The 10,747-nt window shown below is 41.2% G+C and overlaps 1 protein-coding gene across 8 annotated transcripts in view; it reads left to right on the forward strand.

The window, feature by feature from the left end:
- Positions 1-2,341, forward strand: part of spg21 (SPG21 abhydrolase domain containing, maspardin) — a 169,812-nt gene extending 167,471 nt beyond the window's left edge. For all 8 annotated transcript variants that reach the window (XM_043677701.1, XM_043677692.1, XM_043677700.1 and 5 more), the window contains one exon: positions 1,608-2,341. In XM_043677701.1, the coding sequence (XP_043533636.1) occupies positions 1,608-1,727 (120 nt within the window). In that variant the 3' untranslated portion in view covers positions 1,728-2,341. The remainder of the gene's footprint in view (positions 1-1,607) is intronic.
- Positions 2,342-10,747: the final 8,406 nt, after the last annotated feature.

A 10,747-nucleotide genomic window follows, 5' to 3' on the forward strand; every position in this document is an offset into this window, starting at 1 on the left:
TTCCTAACTCATGTTTAATCGCATCATAGTTTCCTCTTCCCCAATTAAATATCCTCCCATTTTGCCTAATCCTCTCCTTCTCCTTAGCTATGTAGAATGTGAGGCAGTTGTGGTCACTATCACCAAAATGCTCTCCTACCACAAGATCTGATACCTGCCCCGGCCCATTTCCTAGCACCAAGTCTAGAATGGCCTCTCCCCTCATCACCCTGTCAACGCACTGAGTTAGGAAACCCTCCTGAACACACCTTACAAAAACAGCTCCATTCAAATCTTCTGCTCGAAGGAGGTTCCAATCAATGTTGGGAAAGTTAAAGTCACCCATTACAACAACCCTACTACATCCACACTTTTCCTCGACAATGGAAGCTTCTGTAGCTGTGATAAGGTCTTGCATGGGAGACTAACAGTAAAACTGAGAGACACAGGATTCAAGGAAATTTGGCGAATTGATCCAAAATTGACTGAGTGGCATGAAGCAGAGAGTGATAGCTGAGGGGTGTTTTTTGACTTGTATCTAGTGGGGTCCAGCAGGAATCATGTTAGAACTTTTGCTGTCTGTGGTTTAAATGTGAAATATATTTTTTTAAATATTGGAGGGTTGATCAGTAAATTCGCAGGTGATACGAAAATTGGTGAGGTAATAAATAGTGCCAAGGCTTGCCTTGCTTTGTGGGTAGATATGTATGGTCAAGCGGGCTGATTGGTGGCAAATGGAGCTCAGGCCATCTTAATGTGAGATGATGCATTTGGGCAGGACAAATAAGGTATGAAAATACATGATGAACAGTAGGAACCTGGGAAGCACTGAGAATCAAAGGAACTTGTACGCCTGTACAGAGGTGCATAATGTGTGCATGTACACTTTCCTTTAAGATATCAGGACAAGTGGATAAAGTAGTTAATAAGGGATACTTGCTGTTATTAGCTGAGGCATAGAATGTAAGAGCAGAGAAGTTATGCTTGCACTATAAAATATATTGAGTGCAGTTCTGGAATCCACATTATAGGAGGGATGTGATTGCCCTGCAGAGGGTTTGGTGAAGTTTTACCAGGGCGATGCCTGGGCTTGAGAGCTTCCTTTATGTGAAGAAATTGGTCAGACTGGGGTTGTTTTCCTTAAAGCAGAGGAGATTGTGAGGAAACATCTTTGAGATTATAAAATTATGAGGGTAGATAGATGAAACCTTCCCTGGTGGAGGGATCAATGATAGGGGCCATCCGAAGGGGTAGGAGGTTTGGAGATGTGAGGAAAACCCTTTAATCCGGGGATTATGGGAATCTGGAACTCAGCTATATTGATGCTGGAAGCAGAAACCACCGTAACATTTAAGAAGTGTTTAGACATGCACTTCCAATGCACTTTGGAAAAGGTGCTGTAAAATGAGATTAGAATAATTGTTACTGACTAGCACAGGCACACTCTAACTTGCTCTTGTTCTTGCTTTCGCGCTCTCTCCTACCCACCTCCCCTGCCATGTTTCTAATAAGCTTTAAATCAATTCAAGTATGAAATTTTTGCTTATTGGTTTGTTGATTGCTGAAGTAAATTGACATGGTAAAGACACCGTGTTTCAAAAGATTCAACTCTTACACTTTATTTTCAGATCCACCTGCGACAGTTCCATGGTACACGGTATGCTGCAATTGATCCAGCAATGGTGAGTGCTGAAGAGCTTGAGGTGCACAAAACCAGGGTTGAAAATGGGAATGAAGAAGATCTTTGACTTTCTCCCTTGACAATAAAAATACATTTCCACAAGATGGCACTGAAGTGTTAACTCTCAAATTTTGGCAATAGAGTACATCTTTTAAAACGTTGTGTGGCTGAGCAAATGAGATGTCTACTTGATTACTTTTGTTCTTTCATTCTGATGAATATAATTCCCAGAAAATCTTTTGTCTGAAACCTTTCCCAATCTCTTGTCTAATTAAAGATTTAGAATTCAAGCTATAGCTAAATAACCAATTCCATAAGCCTCCTTGCATTGCCTCTTAAGTCTGTTCTGTTTTATTAAATGTAATTTTATTTTAATTCACTTGTTGACTAGTTAAGTATTTGAAGTGCAATTTGCCTGTGGTCCAATCACTTCATGACCCCTTGATTTTAAATTAGTTGTTAAATGGTAATGTGTCCGATATACTGCATGTGTTTAGCCATTTATTTACCATAATTTGTTTTGAAATTCATGTAAATAGTTGATTTCAAAACCTTCCAGTCTGTGTGTTTGTTAATTTGACTTTAATTCATCAGTGAATCTGTTTGCAGTTACTGCAAATATAAAGCTAAAAATTTGCTGTATTTGACTTTTACTAAACTGATTAAAGTTTAGAGTGTAAATGCTCTGTGCTATGTCAACCTATTGTTGAACAGGCTTAAAGTGGCAGTTTGTCTCAGATATTTGCCTTGGAAGAGAATAACTCACTGAAGTCAGGAAGCAGCTATCAAGAATATACATTGAAGAATATGTGATTAATGTGTTTTATTGCATTCTATGAATGAAATGCATATCTAGTCCGCAAAGATTAGAGTTCAAAACATCTTCTAAGGGGGCTGAGTCCCTCTTCCCTGAGGTTTTTACACCAGTTAAATATGGAATGTTGTTCAAGATGTTAATTGTAAAACAGCATCATTTGATACCAACTGAAAGTTGAGGAGTTAAAGTTTTGGGGAGGTGTGGTCCTAATGGAGGGCTTGTTAGAGTTGAGATGAGGGAGGGTTTGAGGTTGGGGAAGGGTTGAAGAGAGGTGAATGACAGAAGGGGTGACGAATTGAGCATGAAGAATAAAAGGAGATTTTTGGAGAAGTTGAGGGCAAGAGAGTAAAATTGCAAAAGTGGAGTTTCTGGGAGGAATGGGAATGTGAGGGCAGGGAGATTTTGAGGCATGGAAAGATTGCTTGGGGGGAGAGGTTAGATAAGGAGATGGGAGAAAGGGTGAGGAGGTGGAACGAAATGGTACTCTCAGGTTGAGGGAGTTATTTGGAAGGGGTGGCGGTGGTTGTGATGTGGAGACAAACTTCCAAAGGTGGTACAGCCAGAAGGAAATTAGAGTCATAGAAATGTACAGCACAGAAACAGTCCAAATTGCCCATGCCGACCAGATATCCTAACCTAATCTAGTCCCACTTGGCCCATATCCCTCTAAACCCTTCCAATTCATATACCATCCATATGCTGTAATTTTACAAGCTTCCACCACTTCATCTGGCAGCTCATTCCATGCACGTACCACCCTCAGTGTGAAAAAGCTGCCCCTTAGGTGCCTTTTATATCTTTCCCCTCTCACCCTAAACCTATGCCTTCTATTTCTGGACTTACCCACCCCGGGGAAAAGGCTTTGTCTATTTATGTCCCTAATGATTTTATAAACCTCTGTAAGATCACCCCTCTGCCTCTGATGCTCCAGGGAAAACAAACCCAGTCTATTCAGCCTGTCCCTCTAGCTCAAACCCTCCAACCCTGGCAACCTCCTTGTGAACATCCTTTTCTGAACTCTTTAAAGTTTCACAATATCCTTCAGATAGGAAAGAGACCAGAATTGCACTCAATATTCCAAAAGTGGCCTAACCAATGTCCTGTATGCTCGCAACATGACCTCCTAACTCCTCTACTCAATACACTGAACAATAAAGGAAAGCATACCAAACGCCGCCTTCACTACCCATCTACCTGTGACTTTACTTTGAAGGAACTAAGAACCTGCACTCCGAGGTCTATTTGTTCTCAAACCACGTTGAAAAATTAAACTTTCCAGAAATACTAAATGAATAAAATACTTCAGATTTTGCAACTACCTGTGATTAAAACTTGTCAGAATTATTCATTGCTTTGAAAATGAAACTTTGTTACTTTCTGCATTTGGATTTAGCTATCTTCTGCCTTTGGATTTAGCCCATGTGCAGTAATTTTCTCAGCTGTACTTTCTGCTTTGCCCATGCCCAGTATCTGCATTTGAAAAGCACACTACTAATTGCATCCATACATAATGATACATTTTAATTTGAAACATTAGTTATCATTTGTGGACATGTACAATGCAGATGATAGCAACATACGTGTATGTTGTTACACGGAAACCTAATGACAGCTGTGATTCTCTGACACTTAAGTGCACCTCAACAAAATGCACAACTCATTTAGAGCAACACCAGTATCATATATGAAGCTCAGCCATGGATACAGTGAAGGAGCTGCTCTTCACAGTACAAGAGTGGGGAAAAATGTGGCAGATCGAATATAGTGTGGGAAATGTAATGTTACGCACTTTGGTAGACAGAGTACATTTTTAATGGAGGATGCCCACTGAATGTGGGATTTAGGAGCTGTAAAATCATCCAAGTTCAGTAAGTAATAGGGAAGGCAAATAGAACTTTGGCCTCTATTTAAAAGAAATAGGAGTATAAAAGAAGTTTGTTAAAACTGAGGTGCTAGTAATACCACAGCTGTGAATGGTTTTGGACCTCTTATACTGACAGTGCAACAAGTCCAAAGAAGGTTCACTCAGCTAACAGTGGTTTACCTCTCAGTATCTTCAGGTCTAACCAATATATCGTGTCTTGGGGCATCCTTTCCTGCAGCATATGAAGACAACATTGGTTGAGCCACATGAGTATGTACCGTGTACGTGGTGGGTGGTGTCCCCACATGATGTTAGTATCTATGTCGATCTGACATGTCTGGCAGAGGTTGCCATGACAGGGTGTGGTCAGTGTTCTGCTGAGAGCTGGATAGTTTATTGGAATGATGATCTAGTTAAGCAGCTGATTGAAGTGGAGGCGTAGGAATGGCCTTGGTGAGATGTTCATCATCGATGACATGTTGAAGGATGCGAAGAACATGGCGTAGTCTATCCACTCCTTGAAAGTACTATAGAATCAAGGGTACTCTATCAGTCATGTCCTGTGTGTGTCTTCTAAGGAGGTCATTGTAGTTTTTTTGCTGTGGCAGTTTTTTCCACTGTGACACTTATGAACTGTCGATCGATGAATTAAGCCTGGTATTCCATTTTTATGAGGGTGTATTTAAGCATATGACGGTGTCCATTGCTTGTCTGGGCAGATCCTGTGTGTCCACTGGGCTTTTCCGCAGGTAATGGCTTCTTTAACATGTTTAGAGAAGTGAAGCATCGTGAGATTCGAGGAAATGAAGTACTGAGGTATTTGTCTTTGTTGGAGATGCCCACTGTGATTCAAAAGCCAGACAACTGCAGTGAAACAAGGTCACAAAGCCACAGGTTGAAACAGGAGGAGAAATCAGAGTAAAGATGAGGAAATTGAAGTTCAATTAACAGAAATTATTTTTGATCAAATGGTTAAGGTGGAGCATAAAGATATTTTTAGTTGATTATTCCAAAAGCTAGTGTTTCCAAATAAACCTGTTGGACTATAACCTGGTGTGTGATTTTTAACTTTGTTTAAGGTTTGGTGGGTGTTTGAAGGCAAGAAATAGAGGCACGGGGAACGTCTTGATGAGGTGCTCATCCTCACTCATAATGTGCTACCGGATGCGAAGAACGATGCCCGAAACGTCGATTCTCCTGCTCCTTGGATGCTGCCTGACCTGTAGCGCTTTTCCAGCAACACATTTTTAGCTCTGATCTCCAGCATCTGCAGTACATACTTTCTCCCAGTATGTAGTCATTAGGCTCCCAGGAAGTACTAGACAACAAAGGGTACTCTGTTGCACACACACTCCTACATACTAACCTACCCACGCAGACTCTCCCTCATACACAGGCTCTTTCTCAAATGCCCACACATGCACCTCGCAAACTCACTCTCACTCATACCCAATCTCTCTCTCACACAATTTTAACCAAGCTTACACATGCATATACACATACACACACACACACACACACGTGCACTCACAGCCACACACACACTCACATGCACACTCAATCTGTCACTCCTACATATTGGGTGAATTTGTACTTGCAGCGTTACAATTTTATTTTGCTCAAAAACTGCATGAAGCCATGTAAAACTATATAGAGGGTTTGTCAGTCTGACAGCATTAGGACACCGACAGAGTTCACACCTGAGCTGTCTTGAGAATGCAATTTAAAAGAACTGGGATTTACATATTGAAGAACAGAAACCAGCATATCCCATTACAAAAGATGAAAGTTTTAATTTAAGATTGTTTACTGTATCACATCTTCATGACACTGGCTATAAATTCTGTGAGCATGATCTTAATCTCCACAACCACCTGAAGGAGTGGGGTTCCGAAAGCCAGTGCATCCAAATAAACCTGTTGGACTATAACCAGTGTTGTGTGATTTTTAAGGAAATTATGGATTTGTTAGGAATACAATAGTTTAAATTAACTATCATCGAGAACCTCAGGGTGCATTAGAACAGTGACTTTTTTTTTAACTTTAAAGTCCATATTGAGGGCCAATAGTCAAGAATATCTAAAAGGTTGGGATAAGGAAATTCCATTTGTATTTTTTGCAGTTATGGATGCACCTACACAATGAATTAAATTCAATCCATTTGAATTAGTATTTGGAAATTCATTAAAGAAATATTGGCATGTCAGCATTCAGAAAGTACATTATTGGGCTATGTGGCAGAATTTGGGAAGAGATTAAGTAGAGTGGGCAAATTGGCTACATAGCATTTAAAATTATCACAGCATGTGATGAAACAGGAAGCAGGCAAGAGATTAAAAATTCATAGTTTTGCTCGTGGAGATAGGGTGTTATGACCTTAAGGTGAATCTTTAAAAGCAAGGTTTAGAAGGCCTTATCAAATGGAAAGGAAATTATGTGAGATCAATTATTTGGTAAGAACAAAGAAAATTTACAGCCCAGAGACAGGGCCTTTGGCCCTCCAAACCGTCTAAACCTGTTGGTCAATTCCTAAGCATTTGTGTCCCTCATGGAATAGTATGGTATGACAGGTCAGCGCAACATCGAGGACCGAAGAGTTCTATGTTCTATGTTCATCTCCCCACCTACACATGCATCTGTCCAAATGCATCTTAAATGAATCTAATGTGCTTGCCTCTACCACCTCTGCTGGCAACGTGTTCCAAACGCCCACCACCCTATCTGAGAAGTACTTGCTGCGTGTATCCCCCTTAAACTTTCCACCTCTCGCCTTGAAAACATAACCTCTGGTTATTGAATCCTTCACCTTGGGAAAACGTGGTCTCTATCCATCCTGTCTATACTCTTCGTGATTTTGTAAACCTCAATCAGGTCCACCCCTCAATCTCCTTTTTTCTAGTGAAAATAAACCTAACCTACTCAACCTCTCTTCATAGCTAGCACCTTCCATACCAGGCAACATCCTCGTAAATCTCTGCACCCTCTCCAAAGTGTCCACATTCTTTTGGTAATGTGGTGACCAGAACTGTACACAATATTCTAAATGCGGCCGAACCAATGTCTTGTACAATTTTAACATGACTTGCCAGCTCTTATACTCAATACCCTGTCCAATGAAGGCATATAGTAATATGCCTTCTTATACCACTCTATCCACCTTCAGGGACCTGCACTCCCAGATCTCTCTGCCCATCAACTTTTCCCAAGTCTCTTCTATTCATTGTATAATTCACTCTGGAATTAGACTTGCCTAAATGCATCACCTCACATTTGTCTGGATTGAAAGCCATCTGCCACTTTTCCGCCCAACTCTCCAGGCTATCTATATCCTCCTGTATTCTCTGACAGTCCCTTATGCTTTCTGCTACTCCACCAATCTTTGTGTCATCTGCAAACTTGCTGATCATACCAACAGTGTCCTCTCCTAGATCATTTATGTATATTACAAACAACAGTGGCCCCAACACTGACCCCTGTGGAACATCATTGGTTACCTTTCTCCATTTCGAGAAATTCCCTTCAACTACTACTCTCTGTCTCCTGTTGATCAACCAGTTCTTTATCCACCGAGATAGAACACCATGTGACTTCACTTTCTCCAATAGTCTGCAATGGGGAACCTTATCAAACACCTTACTAAAGATAATAGCACCGGATGGAAGAGTAATTCAGCGATTGTGAATGTGAATATCCTCAAATGGTATTTTCATAGGAAAGGAAAGAAACAGAATAATCTGTTACTTGTTACAACTCAGAGTGAAGAACTAAAGACAGGTGATTCTGAATTTTGACATTCCTCAAATTAAATTGAAGGTGAGAAGTTAAGGCACTGGGAAGGTTGCAGACATGGATAGAGTAGGATGGATGTTGCAGGTTCCAGGGTTTAGATCTTTCATAAAGAACAGGGAAGGCGGAAAAACAGGGGGAGGTGTGGTCTTGTTAGTCAAGGACGGTATAATGGTGGCTGAAAGAACTTTTGACGAGGACTCATCTACTGAGGTAGTATGGGCTGAGGTTAGAAACAGGAGAGGAGAGATCACACTGCTGAGAGTTTTTTGTAGGCCTCCACAGAGTCCCAGGGATGTAAAGGAGAGGATTGGTAAAACGATTCTGGATAGGAGTGAAAGGAACAGCATGGTCATTATGGGGGACTTTAACTTCCCCAACATTGACTAACACATCTTATGGGTCAGTTTTTGTCCAGTGTGTGCAGGAGGATTTCCTGACGCAGTATGTCAAAGGGCCAACAAGAGGGAAAGCCACAATTGTTCTGGTGCTTAGTAATGAACCAGGCCAGGTGTTTGATTTAGTGGTATGTGAGCTGTTTGGAGAGAGTGCCCATAATTCGGTTACATTTAATTTAGTGATGGAAAGGGTTAGGTCAAGAGTTATCAATGGGGGAAGGGCAATTATAATGTAATTAGGCAAGACTTAGGATGCATAGAAGGGAATGCTAAATACAGGGAATGGAGACAATCGAAGTGTGGAGCTGGTTTAAAGAACAGATATTGCGTGTCCTTGATAGGTATGTCAGGCAGGGAGGAAGCAGTCAGGAAGGTAAGGAAACCACGATTTACTGCAGAAATTGCATCTCTTGTTAAATGGAAGGACGAGGCTTATGTGATGATGAGACAAGTTGGTTCAAATGAGGCGATGGAGAGTTACAGATTAGCTAGGAAGGATTTAAATTAAGGTAATTAAGAAGAGCATAGAGAGGTCATGAGCAGTCTTTAGCAGGTAGAATAAAGGACAGCCCTAAAGCTTTCTATAAGTATGTGAGGAATAAAAGGATGACGAGTGTAGGAATAGGGCCAGTCAAAGACAGAAGTGGAAAGTTGGGTGTGGACCCCTGTGGAGATCGGAGAGGTGCTAAACAAATATTTCTCATCGGGTTTCACTCAGCAAAAGGAGAATATTGTAGAGGAGAAGAAATGATCAGACTAGAAATGATCGGGGTTAGTAAGGAAGAGGTGTTATCAATTCTAGAAGGAATGAAAGTAGGTAAGTTCCCTGAGTCGGATGAGATTTATCCAAGGCTTCTCTGGGAAGTTAGGGAGGAGATAGCAGAGCCTTTGGTTTTGATCTTTGAGTCATCATTGTCTACAGGTTTAGTACCACAGGTCTACATAATATTGTTCAAGAATGGCAGTAGAGATGACCCAGGTAATTATAGACCAGTGACCTTACATCTGTTGTAAGAAAAGCCTTTGAGAGGATCATTAGAAATAGGATTTATAACCAACTAGCAAGCAGCAATTTGCAGATAATCTGTGTGGTTTCATCAAGGGCAGGTCATGTCTCACAAACCTCATTGAATTTTTTGAGAAGGTGACCAAGCATGTGGATGAGGGTAGGGCACTTGATATGGTGTACGTGGACTTCAGTAAAGCATTTGATAAGATTCCACATGGTAGGCTGTTGGAGAAAATGCAGAGGTATGGGATTGAGGGTGATAAAGCAGTTTTGATTAGAAATTGGCTTTCTGTAAGAAGGCATCCAGTGGTGGTTGATGGAAAATATTCAGCCTGGAGTCCGGTTACTATTGGTATGGCACAAGGATGTGTTTTGGGACCACTGCTGTTTGTCATTTTTATAAGTGGCTGCATTAGTAAATTTGCATATGACACTGGAGTCAGTGGAGTAGAGGGCAGTGTGGAAGAATATTGCAGATTGCAGAGGGACTTGGATAAGACGAAGTGGAGGAGGCTAGTGCAAATGCAACATTTAAAAGGCATCTGGATGGATATACGACTAGGAAGGGTTTGGAGGGATATGGGCAAGATGCTGGCAGATTGGACTAGATTGGGTTGGGATATCTGGTTGGTATGGACGAGTTGGACCAAAGGGTCTATTTCTGTGTTGTACACCTCTATGACTCAATGACTCTATAAATGCAGAATTGGGCTGAAAGGTGGCAAATGGAGTTCAATGCAGATAAATGTGAGGTGATTCACTTTAGGAAGACTAACAGGAAGGAAGAATACTGGGTAAATGGAAGGATTCTTAGTAGTGTGGATGTACTGAGGGATCTTGGAGTCCATGTATATATAGATCCCTGAAAGGGATGATCGTGCTGTTAAGAAGTCATACAGTGTGTTTGGTTTTATTGGTAGAGGAATTCCCGAGCCATAGGTCATGCTGCAACTAGGCAAAAAGCCAGTGCGGCGGTATTTGGAATATGTGTGCAGTTCTGGTCACCCCATTATGGGAAGGATGTGGACACTGGGGAAAGGTGCAGAGATTTACCAGGATGTTGCCTGGTCTGGAGAGAAGGTCTTATGAGGAAAGGCTGAGAGACTTGGATCTGTTCTCATTGGAAAGAAGAAGGCTAAGAAGGGATTTAATAGAAACATACAAGTTGATCAGAGGATTAGATAGGGTAGACAGTGGAAGTCTTTTTCCTAGG

Source organism: Chiloscyllium plagiosum, chromosome 36 (assembly GCF_004010195.1).
Source record: "Chiloscyllium plagiosum isolate BGI_BamShark_2017 chromosome 36, ASM401019v2, whole genome shotgun sequence".
NCBI lineage: Eukaryota > Metazoa > Chordata > Chondrichthyes > Orectolobiformes > Hemiscylliidae > Chiloscyllium > Chiloscyllium plagiosum.